The sequence below is a fragment of the Hyperoodon ampullatus genome (assembly GCF_949752795.1).
Source record: "Hyperoodon ampullatus genome assembly, chromosome: 5".
In the NCBI taxonomy this organism is placed as follows: Eukaryota; Metazoa; Chordata; class Mammalia; order Artiodactyla; family Ziphiidae; genus Hyperoodon; species Hyperoodon ampullatus.
Window position 1 is genome coordinate 27,119,534 of NC_136918.1, and position 21,822 is coordinate 27,141,355.

At 38.8% G+C, this 21,822-nt stretch overlaps 1 protein-coding gene across 3 annotated transcripts; it reads left to right on the forward strand.

The window, feature by feature from the left end:
- Nucleotides 1–8,720: 8,720 nt before the first annotated feature.
- On the forward strand, nucleotides 8,721–18,820 carry SGO1 (shugoshin 1; the record flags this gene model as incomplete). Of its 3 annotated transcripts, none has more annotated exons than XM_079704698.1 (7): nucleotides 8,721–8,868; nucleotides 8,952–9,148; nucleotides 12,933–13,009; nucleotides 14,681–14,739; nucleotides 15,249–16,064; nucleotides 18,319–18,508; nucleotides 18,715–18,820. In XM_079704698.1, the coding sequence occupies 7 exons, from the start codon at nucleotides 8,727–8,729 to the stop codon at nucleotides 18,818–18,820; spliced, it is 1,587 nt and encodes a 528-aa protein (XP_079560824.1). The 3 variants fall into 3 exon arrangements, with proteins under 3 accessions (XP_079560824.1, XP_079560825.1, XP_079560826.1); XM_079704699.1 differs by having other exon boundaries at nucleotides 8,727–8,868; nucleotides 15,249–15,299; XM_079704700.1 differs by lacking the exon at nucleotides 15,249–16,064 and having other exon boundaries at nucleotides 8,727–8,868.
- Nucleotides 18,821–21,822: the final 3,002 nt, after the last annotated feature.

A 21,822-nucleotide genomic window follows, 5' to 3' on the forward strand; every position in this document is an offset into this window, starting at 1 on the left:
TTTTAAAGACAAGAATTAACTATACCCACATAAATGCTGTTAATTCACCTGGCAATAATTGCTATTACATTGCCCTTCATTTAGATGCAAAAAGAAAAGAAAATTAAAAGTTGACTACCATTAACTGGGCAAGAAATGAAAAAGTAGCAACTTCTATGGATTATTACTTTTAATTGAAATTTTATTGAGATAATTTTAGATTCACGTGTCGTCGTAAGAAATTATACGGAGATACCTTGTACACTTTGGCCAGTTTACCCCAATGATAACATTTTGCAAAACTGTAGTATAATATCACATCCAGGATATTGACATTGATACAATCCACCAATCTTAATAAGATTTCCTCATTTTTCTTGTACTACTCATCTGTTGAGTGTGTGTATGTATGAAGTTCTATATTATTACCTGTGTAGGTTTACATATCCACCACCACATCCAAGATAAATCATAAAAGCTAAAACTATAGAACTCAGAAGAAAACAAAGGTGTAAATCTTTGTGACCTTGGACTAGGCAATGGTTTCTTAGATATGACACCAAAAGTGCAAGCAATAGCAATAAATAAATAAATAAGAATTTATCAAAATTAAAAACCTTTGTGCTTCAGTGTACACCGTTAAGAAAGTGAAAAGGCAACTTACTGAATGGGAGAAAATGTTTACAAATCATATATCTGATAAGAGTTTTTTATTTTTTTATGTTTTGTTTAACATCTTTATTGGAGTATAATTGCTTTGCAATGGTGTGTTAGTTTCTGCGGTATAACAAAGTGAGTCAGCTATACGTATACATATATCCCCATATCCCCTCCCTCTTGCGTCTCCCTCCCACCCTGCCTATCCCACCCCTCTAGGTGGTCACAAAGCACCGAGTTGATCTCCTTGTGCTATGCAGCTGCTTCCCACTAGCTATCTTTTTTGTTGTTGTTGTTGTTGTTGTTGTTGTGGTACGCGGGCCTCTCACTGTTGTGGCCTCTCCTGTTGTGGAGCACAGGCTCCGGACGCGCAGGCTCAGTGGCCATGGCTCATGGGCCTAGCTGTTCTGCGGTATGTGGGATCCTCCCAGACCGGGGCACGAACCCATGTCTCCTGCAGCGGCAGGCGGACTCTCAACCACTGCGCCACCAGGGAAGCCCACTATCTATCTATTTTACATTTGGTAGTGTATATATGTCCATGCCACTCTCTCACTTCGTCCCAGCTTACCCTTCCCCCTCTCTGTGTCCTCAAGTCCATTCTCTATGTCTGTGTCTTTATTCCTATTCTGCCCCTAGGTTCTTCAAACTATTTTTTTTTATTGCACATATATGTGTTAGCATACGGTATTTGTTTTTCTCTTTCTGACTTAACTTCACTCTGTATGACAGACTCTAGGTCCGTCCACCTCACTACAAATAACTCAGTGTCGTTTCTTTTTATGGCTGAGTAATATTCCATTGTATATGTGTGCCACATCTTCTTTATCCAGTCATCTGTCAATGGACACTTAGGTTGCTTCCATGTCCTGGCTATTGTAACTAGTGCTGCAATGAACATTGTGGTACATGACTCTTTTTGAATTATGGTTTTCTCAGGGTATATGTCCAGTAGTGGGATTGCTGGGTCGTATGGTAGTTCTATTTTTAGTTTTTTAAGGAACCTCCATACTGTTCTCCATAGTGGCTGTATCAATTTACATTCCCACCAACAGTGATAAGAATTTTTTGTCTAAAATATATAAAGACCTTAAAGAACTCTTATAGGGCTTCCCTGGTGGTGCAGTGGTTGAGAGTCCGCCTGCCGATGCAAGGGACACGGGTTCGTGCCCGTGAGCCATGACCACTGAGCCTGCGCATCCGGAGCCTGTGCTCCGCAACGGGAGAGGCCACAACAGTGAGAGGCCCACGTACCACACACACACACACACAAAAAGGAACTCTTATAACTAAATAATAGAAAAAAAACAAATTTTTTAAATGGGCAAGTTATCTCAATAGACATTTTTCCAAGGAAGAGATACAAATGGCCCAAAAACATGAAAAAATTGCTCAGTATCATTAGCATATCAGAGAAATACATATCAAAACTATAGTGAGACACCACTTTACACCCATAGGTTGGCTACAATCAAAAAGAAGGATAGTAAGTGGTGGTGAAAATGTAGAGATATTTGAACCCTCACATTCTGCTAATAGGAATGTAAAATCATGCAGCTGCTTTGAAAAGCACTCTGGCAGTTCTCAAATGGTTATACATGGAGTTACCATATGACTTTGCAATTCTACTCTTAGGGATATATCCAAGAGAAATGAAAACATATGCTCACACACAAAAAAATTTATACAAATGTTTATAACAGAATTATTCATAATGGCCAAAAATCAGAAAGAACCTAAATGTCTACCAACATATGAATGGATAAATAAAATGTGGCATATCCATACAATGGCATATTACTTGGCAATAAAAAGAAATAAGTTATGCATATATATGCTACATCATAGATGAACCTTGAAATTACTATACTAAGTGGAAGAAGCTAGTCACAAAAAATCACATATTGCATGATTTCGTTTAGATGAAATATACAAAATTGGCAAATCTATAGAGACAGAAAATCGATTAGTGTTTGCCTAGGGCTGTTGGGGGGAGTTGGAGAGAAGTAGGGAATGACTTCTAGTAGTTATGGGGGTTCTTTTTAGAGTGATGAAAATGCTCTAAAACTGATTGTGAGGATGGTTGCAAATATTTGTGAATATACTAAAAACCATTGATTTGTATACACTTCAAATGGGTGAATTGTATGGTATGTGAACTATAACTCAATAAAATTATTATTTATTTTTTAAATGTTAGAAAAAAGGCAAATCATGAGGGCCCTTCATGTTGTGCTTTTATAACCATACCCACCTTTTCCCACCCCTTCCTATCTTCATTTCTATTCAGTGGCAATTATTAATCTGCCCTCTATTTCTAATAGTTTGTTATTTAGAAAATATTACACAAATGAAATCATACACAGTGTAACCTTTTGGGATTGACTTTTTTTGCTCAACAAAATTTCTTGGACATTCATCCAAATTGTTGCATGTATCAATAGTTCATTTCTTTCTATTTGTTACCCTTGGTTTGGATGCACCATAATTTGTTTAACCATTCACCTGTTGAAACACATCTGGGATGGTTCCTGTTTGGGGCTGTTAGAAGTAAAGCTTCTAGGAACATTCATGTACAAGTTTTTGCATCGAAATAAGTTTTTATTTCTCCGTGGAGCGGGACGGGGTGTTGGTGGGGGAATGCCCAATAGGGCAATAGCTGGATTATATGGTAATCTGGTATACAGTTTTTTAAGAAACTGCCTGTTTTCCAGAGTAGCTGTATCATTTTACATTCCTACCAGCAATGCATGAGTGACCCAGTTTTTCCACATTCTCATCAGAATTTGGTGTTAGTATTTATTGTGTTAGTCATTCTGATAGGTGTGTAGTGAGATCTCATTGTGGTTTTAATTTGCATTTCCTTGATGGCTAGTCCTGTTAAACGTTTTTTTCTGTGCTTCTCTGCCATCTGTTTATCCTCGTCAGTGAAATGTCTGTGCCTGCTTTTTGCTCATTTTCTAATTGGATTGTATTTTACTGTTGAGTTTGTGATATTCTTTATTTGTTTAAAATATTAGTCCTTTTTGCATAGGTGTTGTATTAGTTTCCCAGCGCTGCTGGAACAAATTATCAGAAACTGTGTGTCTTAAAACAATGGAAATTTATTCTCTCACCATTCTAGAGACTAGAAGTTCAAAATAAAGGTATCAGCAGGGTTGCACTTCCTCTGGAAGAAAAGCCGTCCTTTGCTCTTGCAGCTTCTAGTGGCTGTCAGCATTCCTGGGCTTGTGGCCACTGCCCTCTCTCTTCTCTGTCTTCACATCACCTTCTCCTCTGTTTGCCTGGTGGCTGCATCACTCCAGTCTCTGCCTCCATCGCACTGACTTATCTTCTCTGTGTACTCGTCCAATTTCCCTCTGCCTTTTCCTTACAAGGACACTTGTGATAGCATTTAGGACCCGCTTGGATAACCTCAAATAATCTTTTCTCAAAATCCTTAGCTTAATTACATCTACAAAGACCCTTTTTCCAAATAAAATAACATTTACAAGTTCCAGGGATCAGGACTTGATAGTTTTAAGCAGCCGTTATTCACCCTAACACGAGTGGTTTGCAAACATTTTTCTCCCAGGCAGTAGCTTGTCTTTTTATCCTTTTAACAGGGTCTTTCACAGGGAAATAAGTTTTTTATTTCAATGAGGTACACTTTATCAATATTTCCTTTTATGGATCGTGCTTTTTGGCATCCAGTGGATGGACTCTGCAGTCAGAGCAGGTACTAACGCACTTCATAGAAAGGGATTAGGTAGGTGTCTGGATCAGAAGATGGAAATTAGTGGAGTCCGGACCTGAATAATACTTAGAAAGTAGAAGTGACCGGACTGGATAACTGGACGTGGAGAACCTAAGGGAGAATAAAAAATTAGGAAGATTCCCCAGTCTTCTGGGCAGGTAACTGGATGGATGCTGGTGTCACTGCCTGAGGGGAAAAGAGCCAGAGGCAGTCGGGCAAAGAGAAAGAACCTGGATCTGAATATCTCAGATATCTGCAACTTCCCTAGCAAAATCCCGTTAATCCAAAAGCTGCTCCTTATTTTGGTTTGAATATCCCTTTAACCGCCTCCGTGCGGCAGGTTGACTGCTTGGGCGGGCAAACAACCGAGAAGATTCGTCTCACAAGAGGGAGCCCTTGCGCATAACCTCGAAGACGGGCAGCTGTAAGACTAGAGAAACAGGAATCTTTTGAACTCCCTAAAATACCCGCCCTGAAAGGTGTCGGAGAGGCTCCACCCCTAAACACCAACAACTCCGAGCCGAAAAGCGCCGGACAACTGGCTCCGCCCCCGCGGGAGGGGGCGACGGATGCCCGGATGCGGATTCTCGGCGGTATTGCGTCACATGATGCCTCCCGGCGGGGCGGGACTCTGCCTGCGCCTTGGGCTGAGCCTCAGCGTCACGTGACCGCGTCCAGCCAGCCAATGGGTAAGCGCGGCGGAGAATTTCGAATGTGGTTGCAGCGGTCAGCGGCGGTGAGAGAGGGTCCCTGAGGCTAAGGGGGCTCGGAGCTCGGGACGCGCACGGCCAGACAGCCTCGCGGAGCCTTGGAATGTGAGGAGGAGGGCGACAGCTGTGGCAGAAGCCGTGGCCAAGGTACCGTGGTGGACGTCCCTGCTGGAGGCGGGTCTCCGGGCCTCTTCCGGGAGCCTCCACCCCGTCCCGCTTTCTCAAGAGGAGGCTGCAGGTTTTTCGGGTGTGACACAGGGGCATCTTGACCCCTGTCCCCCTTCCCTCTGGGTCTCTCTGTTCTGAGTTCGGTGGCCAAAAGCTCAGGCTGTGGCGTCGGCCTGACCGGGTGCCTCTCTCTGCTCAGCCCCCCGACCTGCGCTTTGCGATGCTCTTATTTCCTCTTCTGTTCAGTGGGCCCGGAACCTCGCGCCTCGCGGAACTGTGTGACTTAAGTGATGTGAAAGTAAAGCGTTTACAGTAGTTAAAAGCCAGGCTCAACGTGAGGGCACACAAACTGGCAGCTATTTTTTGTGTGGCTCGATGCCTTTGACGTCCTTTTCTTTTGCTGCTTCTCTTAACCTGGAAAAGCCGGCACTGGCCAGTGTCCTACTGCAAGAGTGATTGAAAGAATTATGATGGAGATCAAATATTCTAGGTTCTTTTGAACCTAGGCCCCTTACCCGAATACTGTACAGATTGAGACTGCCGTCCTCGCTGTGACTGATTTCATTCCTTCTGTCCACCACACCCCCTTTTAAGACCATCAGCCTAGACGGGAATGAAACTTCTGATAGGGCATATTTCTTTTGTAATTTTAAGTTGATTAAATGTAAGAACGAAAGATTTTTTATATAAGCTCTGCTTTTAAAGTAACCAAACCAACTTGCTCAGATACCTAATCTGCCTGGCTCTCAAACATCTACAGGTTTGAACTCCAAAAACTCCATTGTGGTAGGGTATTTTATACAACCCACTTAACATTAGTGTTTAAAAATAATAGTTGTGCTTGCTCTACTGGAAACATCCCAGTATATATTGTATCTGTATTGGCAGGAAGAAACATTTAATGAAATCTACAATATCTATATTTAAGAACCCAGAGGAAAATAAGGAAGGCCTGGAGAAAACACTCAAGAAAATGTAAGATTCAGGAAAATATTTGACTAAGAGGAGATGAAGGTGTCCTTTTGCAGTGAAAATTGTATACATAGATTGTGGTAGGAAACAAGAATTATTTTTTGCAATTTTAAGATCTTCAAAGTACAGTCTAGGGCAAAAGAGGTTCATGAAAAGTAGTTTGACATGCTTAGTAGCAAAATACTGAAGCCATCTGATTTGGAGCATTGAAAGATTTACATATACTTATGTACTAATACACTCAATGGTATGGTCTCCTGGCAGTGCATGTTTTGCTACTTTCAAATGTATGTAGAACAATAATTACATAATGTCTACTGTATGCATGATCTGAGTTTTAAAAATAACTATGAGAAAATTGGCATGTTCCTCCACCCCAGTTCCTGCTTCTTCTAGCTCTATGATTGTTATAACAGCCTAGTGAAATTGTATATAATGTTACATAGTATAACTAAACCTCTCAAGATCACCTGACTTTCTTGAGCATGTGTGCATATCTTAAGTAACTGGAAAGCAAAGCCCAGGTACGTGTTTGCCTCTGAACTAATGCTGTAAGCCTAATAAACATTAAAATTTGGTCATAAATATAGTCATAGGAAACATAAATAATAATAACTTCAAAATATATTAAGCATTTCCCTTAATGCCTAGTATTGGGTTGGTCAAAAAGTGCCTTCGGTTTTTTAAGTAAAAATAAAAGACACATCTTTCATTTTCACCAAGGACTTTATTGAACAACGCATCCACACGTTTGTTCCACTACCTTCTGCCATTTTTCAGGCAACTTCATAATTCCATCTTCCCAAAACTTTTTATCTTTTTGAGCAAAGAACTGTTCCAAGTGCCTTTTACAGTCTTCCAGGGAATTGAAATTTTTTCCATTAAGAGAATTTTGTAAAGACTGAAATAAATGGAAATCCGAAGGTGCAATGTCTGGTGAATTTAGCGGATGAATCAGACCTTCCCAGCCAAGCTGTAACAGTTTTTGCCTGGTCATCCAAAGAAACATGAGATCTTATGTTATTCTGATGGAAGATTATGCATTTTCTGTTCACTAATTCTGGACACTTTTCGTCGAGTGCTGCTTTCAGTTGGTCTAATTGGGAGCAGTACTTGTTGGAATTAATCATGGTTTTCCAGAAGGAGCTCATAATAAAGGACTCCCTTCCAATCCCGCCATATATACAACATCACCTTTTTTGGATAAAGACTGGCCTTTGGTGTGGTTGGTGGTGGTTCATTTCACTTGCCCCACAATCTCTTCTGATCCACATTGTTGTACAGTATCCAGTTTTCATTGCCCATCACAATTTGTTTTAAAAATGGAACGTTTTCAGGACGTTTAAGTAGAGAATCTCATGTGGAAATATGGTCAAGAAGGTTTTTTTCACTTAACTTATGTGGAACCCAAAAAATCAAAGTGATTCACATAACCAGGCCAGTGCAAATGATTTTCAATGTTGGATTTGGATATTTTGAGTATGTCGGCTATCTCCTGTGTGGTATAACGTTGATTGTTCTCAATTATTGTTTCTATTTGATCGCTATCAACTTCAACTGGTCTACCCTACCATGAAGCATCGTCCAGCGAGAAATCTACAGCAGGAAACTTTGCAAACCACTTTTGACACGTTCGATCAGTCACAGCACCTTCTCCATACACTGCACAAATCTTTTTTTGAGTTTCGGTTGCATTTTTACCTTTCTTGAGATAATAAAGCATAATATGCTGAAAATGTTGCTTTTTTTCTTCCATCTTAAGTATTAAAATAGCTACATAAAAATTCACCAATTTTGGGCTTCCCTGGTGGCGCAGTGGTTGAGAGTCCACCTGCCGATGCAGGGGACGTGGGTTCGTGCCCCGGTCCGGGCAGATCCCACATGCCGCGGAGCGGCTGGGCCCGTGAGCCATGGCCACTGAGCCTGCACGTCCGGAGCCTGTGCTCCGCAACGGGAGAGGCCACAACAGTGAGAGGCCCGCAAAAAAAAAAAAAAAAAAAAAAAAATTCACCAATTTTGATGTGGTTTTTTTTGATGTATTTTTTTAAATGCATGCTGATATGACAGCTGTCACATAACGATCTAACAAAATTGTTTCAAATGAAGTTAAAGACAACTAAGTGCTACTAGAGCCATCTTATGGAAAAAAACTGAATGAACCTTTTGGCCAACCCAATGTATAGTAAGCCCCCAATGAGTATTTGTTAAAGAATAAATAAGTGGCATATTATAGAGCCTTTGTGTTGGAAATCCATATTTATTAAGCCTTCTGTTTAAAGTACCCGAGGAGGATAAAATTATGCCACAAATATTAATGTAATTTAAAAGCTGCAAATGTAGGTTATTACTAGATTGGCTATCTACTTTGGGCTAATTCTACAGTTACAAAGTCTCTATTTAATCCGTTTTTTATGAATAACCTGTGTTTTCAGTTTTGTTTTATATTTGATATCACCCCTTGAAAAATTAAATATTTTCTATTGTTCTAAAGTCCTAGGCAGAAGATGGCCAAGGAAAGATGCCTCAAAAAGTCCTTTCAAGATAGTCTTGAAGACATAAAGAAACGAATGAAAGAGAAAAGGAGTAAAAACTTGGCAGAGATTGGCAAACGAAAGTCTTTGATAGCTGCGCCATGCCAAATAATCAGTAAGAAATTTTCATGTTGTCCTTTACATCACTGTTTAAGATTAGATTTAATAACTGATAAAAAAAATTTTATTCTCTTTTAGCCAACACTTCTACACTGCTAAAAAACTACCAAGACAACAACAGAATGTTAGTCTTAGCTTTGGAAAATGAAAAGTCCAAAGTGAGAGAAGCCCAGGATATCATCTTACAGCTGAGGAAAGAATGTTACTACCTCACGTGTCAGCTGTACACACTGAAAGAAAAACTTACTTCACAACAGACAGAAGAACCTGCTCAGGTATTTTGATCACAAAGGCTCAATTTCTTGGGAAAAATGTTAAAGCCATGAATTAGTAGTTTAGATCAATTATGTTTTTTAAATTAATTACTGATAGGTCTGTTATTAATGAAGTGATGAGAACATCTTTCTTCAGTGCTGCAGCCCAGTTGTATGTGGGCCAGTTAAGAAAGATTCAAGCATATACCTGTAGCTGACTGAGGCTTATACTCATATAACTTGCTTCTGAAAGCAGGTAGCAAGACAACGTATAAAAAAAATAGTTTAGCCTCTTGCACGGCCAGACCCTTTGAACGGCAGCGATGTGAGTCAAAGGTAGGGACAACCAAGCCAAAGGTCTAAAAGTGGTTGTGGAAGCAGACTAGTCCAAAAGTTTTAATCAGTGCTATTAATCTTAGCTTTTCTATGTAGTTTTGCTACACCAGTGGGGTTTTGAAAGGACTACCTTGACTGGGGAGATGGGAGGTATTTAAGCGCTTTATGGAGAATCATTTTTACCTACTAGTTGGCTAAATAAGGACAATTATATATTAACTCCCAAACAAGAAATATCCTGAACGTTTTGCTGTCTGTTTTTCAGTCTGATTCTGTTTGTGTCCAGGAATGTATAGAAAGGCCAGCCAAAACATAGGAGATGTGGAGAAATTTTGATTTAGGGTCTTATCTGGGTCTCATCACACATTAATCCCTAGAAGAGAGAGGATGAGCCAGTTTCTCTCCTTTTCCCAGAGGCCACTGCCAGGGAAACTGCATGGGGCAGAAAAGAAAAGAGCAGTGGTGAGTGTCAGGTGTTAACACTTGGGTGTCCATCTGTTTGCCACGTCAGTGAAGACAGTTGTGTTGGCACCTACGGCAGGAGAAGAAGCCAGAGCCTAGTGATTAAGGTAGGGGTCTGGACTCGAGAAAGGAATTAAGTCACCTCTCCATTAAGAGGAAGAGTCAGTGAAAGAGTTCTTGCTTCCCTGCAACTAAGGTGATTCCATATTTTTTCTGTGTATGACATATATAGAACATGTGTGTGTATACACATACATATGTACACATATAGCAACATATACATACATGATATAGTAGAAAATTGTCTATAAAGATTAGATACGATTTTTTTTTTTACCTTCATGTAAAGGTTATTTAAATATTTTTCCTTCAGAATGTAATCTTTCCTAATTTTTTTCTTTTCCTTGTTTGGTCAACTAGTGAGGAAAAAAATTTCTCCAAAGACATTTGAATCTTCCTTTACCCTTTCCAAATTTTTGCTGACATCACACAGAGTAGCGTCAAGTGAGTACTCAATGAGATAATCACAAAAACAGTGGTGAAAAAATTCTGTTATTGTAGGCCTTTTGACATTTATCAGTGATTTTTGAATATTTATTAAAAGATATTGTTAGTTGCTGGGTGAAAGTATTCCTAGCATTTAAACATCGAGTTTGTTTTCTGCCACGTACTCGCTGTATGTATCACTCATTCTCAACCATCATTGTATACGTGTGCATCCTTGTTTATCAAGTCAATTTTGCAGTGCTGGAGAACTTAAAATGCTTTAATAAGAATGTTTTTCTTGGGCTTCCCTGGTGGTGCAGTGGTTGAGAGTCTGCCTGCCGATGCAGGGGACACGGGTTCGTGCCCCGGTCCGGGAAGATCCCACATGCCACGGAGCGGCTAGGCCCGTGAGCCATGGCCGCTGATCCTGTGCGTCCGGAGCCTGTGCTCCACAAAGGGAGAGGCCACAACAGTGAGAGGCCCGCGTACCGCAAAAAAAAAGAATTTTTCTTACCTACCAATAATTAACTTACGTTGTAAGGATTAATCAGAAAGTAATTTCTAATAGCATTTTGTTCCCTAAGTTTTATCATGGCTCTTTTAAATAATTTTTATATCACTCTGTAGTTAAATATCCTTCTTTACTTATCTTCAGTAATAATACTAGCTTTAGAACATTAGCTATATTGATAATAAATTTAAAACTTTTAACAGGTTAAATTTCTAGTTGTTTCTGATGAACAGTTTTAACCTGTTCATTATAATGTCTTCATTTTATATGTACATCAAATTTCATAAAACAACTGCACTGAATTGGAGTGACTTTTAAGGAATCAGACTGGGCCACTCGTCTTCCTAACAGAGATCTACACACCTTCCTGTGTCTACACTGTGTTCTCCGTCTTTCTTCCTGTGCCATTGGCAGAAGTGTCTCTGCTCCTATCCAAGGCCAGTCCCTCCCCTTATGCATCAGATTCCCTTCTTTTCATCTCCTCTAGGACTTTGCACCCTCCTCTAACATTTACCTCCCTCTACTGAATCGTTCTAGCTACATACAAATGTGCTTCAATATCTCTCATCTTAAGAGGAAAAGAAAATAAATGGAACCTCTTCTGATCTCATTCCTCCATCTCATCTCTCTGCTTCCATTCACAGCAGAAATTTTCCAGAGAGAACAGAACACTTACTGTCTTCCCTTCCTCAGCGTCCCCTCACATTTGAACTCACTCTTATCAGGCTTTCATCCCCACCATTCTGTTGTCACTGTGTGTCAAGGTCACCAAAACCTCCATGTTACCAAATTCAGGGGTCACTTGTTGGCCTTGAAGTAATACATAGTACAGGGATGACTCTTTGCTGGAAATACTTTGATCTCTTAGCTTTCTTACCATCATACTCTCCTTGTTTATCTTTCTGACTGTTCTATGTCCATCTCTTCTGCTGGCTTCTTTACTTTTAAACATCAGTTGTCCTAGGCCCATCTCATCCGCTCCCGTAGCTTTAAATATTGTCTGCCTGCTGGTGGCTTCCAAATTTGTAGCTCAAGACCTACACAAACACACACACACACAGTTACTACTTGATATATTCACTTAAATATTTATAAAGGATCTCAAATATATTGCATACAAAGCACAACTCTTTATTTCCCCCCTCCCAAGACATTGGACTTCTGCCTCCCTCTGTAAGTCTTACTCAGCTCAATAAGGCAACCCACCCGTTTGCTCAAGTCAGAAGCATAAGAAGCTTCCTTCTCACTCTGTGTCCCTACCTCCACCCCTATTCAATGTGAGTGCACTGTTATCGCAAAGTCTTCCCCTGGGCTTCACCTCCACAGCCATAGAATTCCTGTCCAAGCTGATATGTCTTGCTTGATTTACTATGATGACTTCCTAACAGCCTGTGCCCTTGGCCCTTTTCAATCCATGTTTCACACAGTGGCCAGACTGATCTCTTTAAAGCTCAGATCATTTTACTTCCCTGCTTAATATTCAAATGACTTCCCATCACACATAGACTAAAATCCAAACTCATGGTTCTCAAGGCCCTACATTATCTGGCCTCTGTGTGCCCACCTCTCACTGGTCTTTTCAGTGACTATGTTCTAGCCCCAGTGGCCTTTGTTTTCTGAGCACAGCAAGGTTTTCCTACATCATGACTTTTGTATCTGCTGTTTCCACTTCTTCCTCCTTCAATGGCTGGCTCTTTGCATTCTTCAGATTTCAGATGAAAGTCATCCCATCTAAAAGAGACCTCCAACATCAGTTACTCACTGTCATTTCAACCTGAGTATTTCCTTCATTGCATTTATCACCGTCAGCTTTTTTACATTTCATCTCCCTACACTAGCATGTAAGCTTTAAAAGGATAGTACTTAATCTATTTTGTAGCTATAGATTCAGTTCCTAGAACAGTCCCTGGCACCATAGCAGACTGTCAATAAGTACTGTTGAATAAATGAATGCTTTGTTATGAATATTTCCATTGTACCAGTGTTTTCTTTGTTTTAATACATTGACAGGACCGGGAAGTATGTCCCTCTGGAATGGACTCCAGTCGCGACGGCATCTCCAGGAATTTACTCGTGGAGGATTTACCGTTAGTATCAAATTCATTATTATGATTATTAATGCCAAGTAGTATTTAATTCTGTGATCCATTTATGAAAGGAAATTAGCATTATATTGACTCTTGTATTTGGGTCTGATGTTCTCTCTTAAGAATGTATTTAAGAAATTTTATATGTTGAAATTCTGTGCTATGTAGCCAAGCCAAAGCTTTCTTCTATTTAGTTACTTTTTTGATGTCTAGGAATAAAAAGCTTCTCCTGAATTTTTAAACTATTCCCTTCAGCTATATTTTTCTTGTATTGTGTTTTTATTCTAAGGATTGGTTATTCAAATGATGGTATTTTGCCAGTACTACAAATAGTCTGGTTTAGAAAAGAAATCTAATAAAATATCATATTTAACACAGCTTTCACACTGTCTTGCTAATCCACTTCATTCTTAAATACCATCAGACCTCATATACCTTCTTCTTCTCTTGGATTAAGTGTACTTTATTTGTTTGCTTATGAATTACTGAGATATAATTAGATACAGTAAAATGCACAGATCTTAATTACACAGTTCAGTGAATTGGACTAATGTATACACCCGTGAACCAAAACCTGAGTTAAGATGCAGAGCACTGCTGTCACTCTGGCCCGGGGTTTCTCAGTCTAAGCGCCTCTGACATTTTGGGCTACATCATTCTTGTTTGTGGGGCTGTCCCAAGCATTGTGGGATGTTTAGCAGCATCCCTGGCCTCCACCCACTAGAGGCCAGTAGCAGCCCCCCTCGAACAGTTATAAGAACCAAAATGTCTCTCAACATTGCCAAATATCCCGGGGATGTTGGGGGGAGGGGGAGGTTAACTGTCCCCAGGTGAGAGCTACTGCCATAAGCCATTCCCTCATGTGCCTTTCGAGTCTGTGCCCCCTCCTTGCAGAAGTAATCACTAATATGATTCCTATCCCCATATCAATTTTAATCATGAATAGTTTTTAAACAGTTGAATGTTAAGATATGACAAAATATTTATGTGATGATCAAAAAGCAAGATGAGGTAATTGAGTTTTTATAAGGTTTCTAAAATTGTTATTAGTTGGTTGCCATAATTCTGTTACCTAAACTTGTACTTAAGTTTTGATGTCCAGAGGGGGAAATTCTCTACAGAAAATAGAGAATAAAATTATAATTAGAATGAAACGGCCATATTAAAGCATAAAGAATGGAAATTTCTTGTGCCATGAACCAAAGGGGAACAAAATTTTTAAAGAAAATTAACAGTATTAACTTCAGAGGAGTCAGTAGGTAAGCACCGTAGAAGTGTTCACTGCCCACAGATCACAGCTTGGCTAGTGATAAGGCAGGCTCCTAAAGAAGGATCTAACTGAATTTCTTTAATGTATTTTATAAGTTGATCTGATTGGCTGTTTCTCCAGTTAAATGAAATGGTGAGTTATGGAACGTTTTCAGAAGGAACTGTCCAATTTGATATGTTAGTTCCTCCAGTGGCAGTTGAATGTCAGTTCTAACAAATCAGCCTCCATGTAATCAGCATAAGTGTTTTTTGGTTTCCTTTGATATAGAACAGATGTACTGATTTAGAGCAGAATTATGAAATGATACTAAAGAAAAAAACTTACTTTGTAGAACATCTTAAAATTTGTTTTTATTACATAATTGTTAAATAAATTTTTGTTTTTTATTGGTATTTTCTAAGGCAAGTTCCTCTTCAGGACACTGACTTTCCAGGACAAGAAGAATTGTTCCAAATAGAAGGTAATACAAATGAAAATCTAAAAATACTGCTAAAGGCAAGATGAGATCTTTGGGAACAAGTAACATAATTAAATTTCTCTAATTTTTTATTTGTTTACCTTTTTAAATCTTCTTGTCTGGTATTCTGCTCAAAGCAAAGATCTGTTTATTTTACACAGAATAACAAGAGTTTTAAAACACATCCATTTATTTTTCCAAATCTATAGTCAGAAACCTTGACTATAACTGTTGCTGCAGTTTACTGAGCCTACTATGTGTTATGCTCTGTGTTAGGCATTTAACATACCGTAGTTAACCCTCATAATGACCTTGGAATATATAGGTACAGACAGTCGGAAGGAAGTAAATATTATGCTCCCCAGATTTTTATTTATTTATAGTAAATGTGGGAAAACTACAGGATGAATTTTCATTAGTTGCATTTTTAACTTTGAATTCTAAGATTCTTGAAATTTAAATTTCCATAAAGTAAAACTATCTTTCTCATTTGTTTTTTTTTAAATTCTCAGAGCCAGTACCTACTATTTCTCAAGACAGACTGGGATTCGATTTGGATTCAGATGAAGATAAATCAACTGATAATGTCTTACCTAGAACTGTATCTCTCCGTCGCAGTTTAAAGAAACATGTCAACAATCCATGTCAGTTCAATGCCTTGGATGATTTTGGAATCAGTCATTTGTCAGAGCAGTCTTTGGAACTGGAAAGAATTAGATTTGTAGACCCACCAGTAAACACGCACATACCTGAAAATGTAGAACAAAATTCTTATCAATGGAACAAGGATCAAATTTACTTATCACCAAAGCTAATTCATCCAGGACGATCTACTAAAACAAAAGAAGACATTTTAGAGTATAAATTAGACCAAACTAAAAGTAAGCACAGAGCTGCCCAAGGAAGAAAAAGAGAAGAGAAAAGAAAAGCTAACAAAAGGAGAAAATCAAAATCTGTCTCAAAATATAAAGGGAGCAAAAGTGAATATAAAAAAACTGTTTCCCAAAAAAAGCTGGATAAATCTGTCACCTCTAGGGATGCTTACAATTTTAATTTGGAAGAGGGTGTTCATCTCACTCCTTTCCGACAAAAAATGAGCAATGATTCTAAAAGAGAAGAAAACAACAATGAATCTGAAGTGAGCATCTGTGAATCAAGTGTTTCAGGAGATGACTCTGATGACCTCTATCTACCCACGTGCAAGTACAGTCAAGATCTCACCCGTGAATCGGGTAGGAGTCCAGTCACCAGGCCTCGATCTAAAAGAACACTGAAGCATAGGGGTGAAAAGGAGACAGAGGGTTCTGAGCCAACAAAAACTCCTCCTAGTAAGTGATTGACTTGTTTGCCTGCATTTTTAATGTTTATGATAAATGATCACTCCTGGTGCTTATATACTATACTTACCATCTGTTTCTCTGGAGGAGGTTACAGACTTACCATCTGTCTCTTTGGGGAAAGTTACAGTCAGATGAAATAGTCGGGGGCTATGGGGTGGAAATCACAGTTGTGTTGCTTCAACATGCTTTAAGCTAATTTAAATCCTCTCTGAGAACAAATACTACTTGTAATGGAGAAAGCAATTTTACTTTCAGTAAATGAAAGCTTCCAAGGCGAGGAAAAAACTTTTGTGGAGTTAAGTTGAATTAAAATGCCTATTACACACTCCCCTGAAACATCCTGTTGAAAATGAAATCAAACTTGAATCCAGTGACCTGTAATTTTAATGGCTTTGCTTTATATGGTCAACTTGACAGGAACCACAATTTAAAATAATTTTCTATTTAGTGAACGTGGCCTAATTAGACCAAGAAAACCTTTTCCTCAATTGATGGGCTTAGTATTCTTTTGTAAGACATTTGTAAAACATCTAAAAACTGTGGCTTAGAAAAATCTTGCTTTTATTGGTTAGATCAAAAAGTAGGCATGGTTCAAATGTTGATGATACAGCCTGCACCTGCCCACAGAGATTCTCATCTGGGAATTTTAGTCTGGGGAAACTAACATAAACAGGCAGGTTTTATTCCCAAAATATTGTCATGCTAGTTCATTTGATCCTCAGAACAACTCTGACATGTAGGTGTGATCATGCTTGTCTTGTTTATAAGAAATTTGAAGCCTAAATAAGCTAAATGACTTTCCAAGGTCAACCAGTTAGGTGGTGGTAGCATGCAAATATCTTTTTTTTTTTTTTTTTTTTTTTTTTGCGGTACGCGGGCCTCTCACTGCCGTGGCCTCTCCCGCCGTGGAGCACACGCTCCGGACGCGCAGGCCCAGCGGCCATGGCTCATGGGCCCAGCCACTCCGCGGTATGCAGGATCCTCCCGGACTGGGGCATGAACCCACGTCCCCCACATCGGCAGGCAGACTCCCAACAACTGCGCCACCAGGGAAGCCGCAAATATCTTTTAAAAAATATATGCTGTAATGATTTTAGAGTAAATCAAACAAGATTGGCAAAATGTTGATAATTATTGAAGTTGGGTAACTGGGGGCTTATTATACTGTTGTCCCCGTCTTTGTGTATACTTGAAATTTTTCATAATAAGTTTTTAAAAGAAAAAAAAAACACTCTAAAGTAGTGTTACTCAGAATTTGGTCCCCAGACCATCAGCATCAGCATTACCTGGAAACTTCTTAGAAAAGCAAAATCTCAGGCCATACCCCACATCCTTGAATCAGAATCTGTATCTCTCTTAACAAAATCCCCAGAAGATCTGTATATGCTTTGAAGTTTTAGAAGCTTTATTCCGGAATATAGCAACTGATCTGATGTTGTTGTTTAACCATATTTTCCAAACCAAAAGTTGGAATAATTAGTATAGTACAAGATGCTTATGTAGGGACAAGAAAGACAGAATATTTGAATCCCAAATAACCCTGGACAATGGTTAATAAGTATAAGTCATTTTACAGTTACAATTTAGTTTTTCTTGGGAAATGATTTGCTTTTTAAAACTATTTTAAGGGCTTATTTGTCTTATAGTGTTCTTACTGTGTGCTGGGTAGCTGTCTCCCAATATAGATGTAGCTCCAAGTAGAATAACTTGGATGTTTATGACAGGAAAAAATTGGGTAACTTTTTAACCGACTAGCTTTACTAGAGGAAACACCTTTTCTCCTGGTTTACCCAGAGAGTACGATTTAGAATTCTCATTTATTTAATAGAATGAGTTTGAGTGGCTTTATAAGACAGTAAGAAGTCACTTGATGATAAACTTAGGAATTGAAAGAGATTGAGGCCTGGATGATTCTAAAGAGCAAGGTGTGACTAAATGAAATTGCATGGTTTAAACTAATTCATTGTGCCCAAGCTGTCCTAGAAGAATTTTAATTTTTTCTTTAATTTTTAAGAATTTTAAGTTTTAGTAAACTATTGTTTTAGTCAGTTCTTCACAGCTACAATAATTAATATTTCAGTGTTATCTGGGAGGAAAAAATGGTGAACAAGTTTTTAAAAATCTGTGTTATAAAATGCTGGATTTTGTATACTTTTAAGATGTGTAATTGCATACAGTTTTAGTTCCTGTGTTTGCTTGTTTGTTTTTTGGAACCATATTCAATAAAACTTGTTTTCTGTAGGTGCATTACCTGAAACTCACCAGTCACCTCATTTTCACCTGAAGGATATCACAAATGTCCCCTTGTATCCTGTAGTGAAAACCAGAAAACTTTCTCTTTCTCCAAAAAAGAATGTAGAAAGCCCACCAGTGTCTTTGCATAAACGTAGGTGCACAGCCAGTGTGAACTATAAGGAACCCACGCTCGCTTCGTAAGTATTTGGCTTGTGGGAACTAACTTTTAATGATACACATGGCGGGATTAAGGTTATGGAGCCTTATTTGAAATACACCATTTTGATGAAAATCTGAACCAGGAATATTAACAGTGGCATACTCTACAGTAAATTTATACTGAAGAGTAAGTTAGTATTGGGATGCTTATAATTATGCCTACGAGTTCTCTTTACTCTTACAGGAAACTGAGAAGAGGGGACCCTTTTACAGATTTGTGTTTCTTGAATTCGCCTATTTTTAAGCAGAAAAAGGATTCCAGACGCAGTTCAAAAAAAAAAAAAGCATGAAGCAAGTACAATGAAGCGTTTGTTGGATGTTGTTTAAATTCATCCTACACCCTCTTCTGTGGTGCTGAGAGAATCTGTAAGATAGTGTTCAAGTGGGTTGAACTACTGCCATAGAATATTCTCTTGACAGGACTCTAGATCGTGAACATTTCTTCAAAACTATGCTTCAAATGTGATGGTTTTTCTTAAACCTTTGATACATTTGGTTTATTTTTTCTTTTAGGTATAAATAATTGGACTTAAGCACTATAATAGTTTAGATTTTTTATACTGCCTAATTTTAGTCAAAGTGTATCTTATACCAACATTTGGAAATTAATGTTTCTTCAGATTAAGATGTTTCAATTATAAGGCATCTTTATTTTTCCCTTAAGTAGGTAATACTATGATTGAATGAATGATTTTGAATGAATGATTTTTGAAGACAGGCCGAGGATCTTTTGAAACTCTTTGTACAATATTTGAACAAAATAAATCCTTGTCATTCACAGTAGGGTGTACCCTAAGCTGTTTGTGGATCCCTTATACTTGTTGTATTTGGTTTTTCAGATAAAATGTGTATTAGATCATGATTAGAGAATTGATGGTTGCTTAGGCTCAGGGACCAGGTAAGTGATTGGCTCTGAACCCCCAGCTCCAGGTGTACATTGTTCAAAGGGATACCTCAGCAAAATCACAAATTATTGTGTCATGGCCTTTCAGTATAGTTACTTGTTTAGTCAAAAATGCCAAATGTTAAATGTGTGAATGCCAAGGGCTTTTTTGTATTTTTGATCAATTCCTAAGGCCGTGGCCGGTGGCACCACCAATGACAGAAGTGAGGGATGCTCAAACTTGCGGAAGCCATGAATTCTCTCAAGCTAGGTCTTCAGACGAAGTGAAGCCAGTTTGCAACCAAACAAACCTGGGACCAGGCTGTAGAGAGCAGACTGGGGCCAGAACTGGAGTGGGTCTGGCCTGGCTTAAACTGTGCTCCCGCCTAACAAGGAAAAACCAGCTGGTTTTGGGTCTCTGCCTTTGCCTTTAAATCGTGATGTGACTTCTTTTCCCTGAGGTTCCTAATTAAAGAGGAAAATTTTAACTAGTTTAAAAAAAATTAATTCAGTGAGAGGGAATTAGTTCAGTTCTGAGAGTTTGAAGCCTACATTTGTATATACCTCTGTAAAATTTAAAGTTATTCATTTTTAAAGAGCAATAAAGTTTGTATAAGATAGTGTTTGTGTTTTTCTTCCGTTCTTTAAATATCAGAGGTAGCATATCTCCCTGGTCATCTTTCTCTCCAGCCTTCACCACTCTTACCCTTGTTGGACATTTCTCTCCCAAACCTTGGTTTTCTCTGTAGTCCTCGCCCCCATAGGTCTCCCATCCTCGCACGTCTCTTCTCTTTCAGCTTCTCGTTGTGGAACCGCCCTGTCCATGATCAACAATTTCTGTTTTACTAGGTGACTCTTCTAACCCTGACCTCAAGTTTTCTTGACTCCGTCTCCACATCTTCCTGCATTCCATGCCAGTCACACCCAAAATCCTTTCCATCAGCCCAAGTTTTCCTCCTGTCCCTGAAGGAATCACTGGTTCATATGCCCTACTCTCCTATCACAGTCTCTTATTTTTCTAGTTTGTTTGTTCAGCCACTGCTCTTATAGCTGTTCTTTGAATTCATAGAAACTCTAGAATGGCTATTTTAATTAAGATTGAATACAATGTAAAGTTTAATTTCTCAGTCACAGTTGCTGCATTTGAAGTGCTCAGTAGCCACATGTGGCTCTAGTGGTTACCATACTGGGGACAATGCAGATGTACAACATTCCCGTCACCCCAGAAAATTCTATTGCATGACGTTGCTCTAGGCCAGCAGTGTGCAAACTGCAGACTAAGGACCGAATTCAGCCCTCTGCCTGCTTTCATACGGCCTGAAAATGTTTTTTATGTCTTTAAATCAAAAACTTGCTATCGATTCTGATGATAGAAAACACTAACTTTGAACCCCTATTAGTACTTACATAATATCCTTCATTTTGCCTCTTGCAAGGGCTGGCAAAGTCTAAAATATTTACTCTTGAGCCCTTTACCCTGAAAGCTTGCCAACTCCTGCTCTACACCTTTGACTGCCTTTCCTATTACTTTATAGATCTTTCTCTTCTGATAATTTTTCATCTATCTTTGATCCTCACCTTCCCTTCATCTCTAAAATCAATTATTTTTCTAAATTTGGTGGTTTTATACTTTTACAGTTTTTGTATTTTAATATTTATCCTTATTGTAGCATTTATCCATAGACTATTAAGATTGTTTTGTGTTTTCACATTTTACATGAATGTTATATTGTATATATCCTTTTGCAACTACTTTTAGCTCAACATTGTGTTTTTAGATTTGTCCACATTGGCAGATATAGATTATTTTCATCGGTGTACAGAATTTTATTATATAAATAAACCAGACTTATTCTTCTTTTGATAAACATTTTGCTTCCACTTTTTCATTATCATAAATTAATGCTGCACTGAATATTCTATATTCTTGTATGTGTGTAAATAAGTTTCCATGGAGTTAGTACCTAGAAGTAAGGTTGCTTTCTAAATGGTGGTACCAATTCTCCAGACACGAGGATTATATCATTTTCCAAACAGCAAATTTTTTTTAATTTAAATATGTATTTACTTTTTTTTTTTTTGCAGTATACTTGATTTACACTATTGTGTTAGTTTCAGGTGTACAGCAAAGTGATTCAGTTATATATATAACGTATAATGGAGATTCTTCTTATAGGTTATTACAAGATACTGAGGGGGCTTCCCTGGTGGCGCAGTGGTTGAGAGTCCGCCTGCCGATGCAGGGGACGTGGGTTCGTGCCCCGGTCCGGGAGGATCCCACATGCCGTGGAGCAGCTGGGCCCGTGAGCCATGGCCGCTGAGCTTGCGTGTCCGGAGCCTGTGCTCCGCAACGGGAGAGGCCACAGCAGTGAGAGGCCCGCGTACTGCAAAAAAAAAAAAAAAGATATT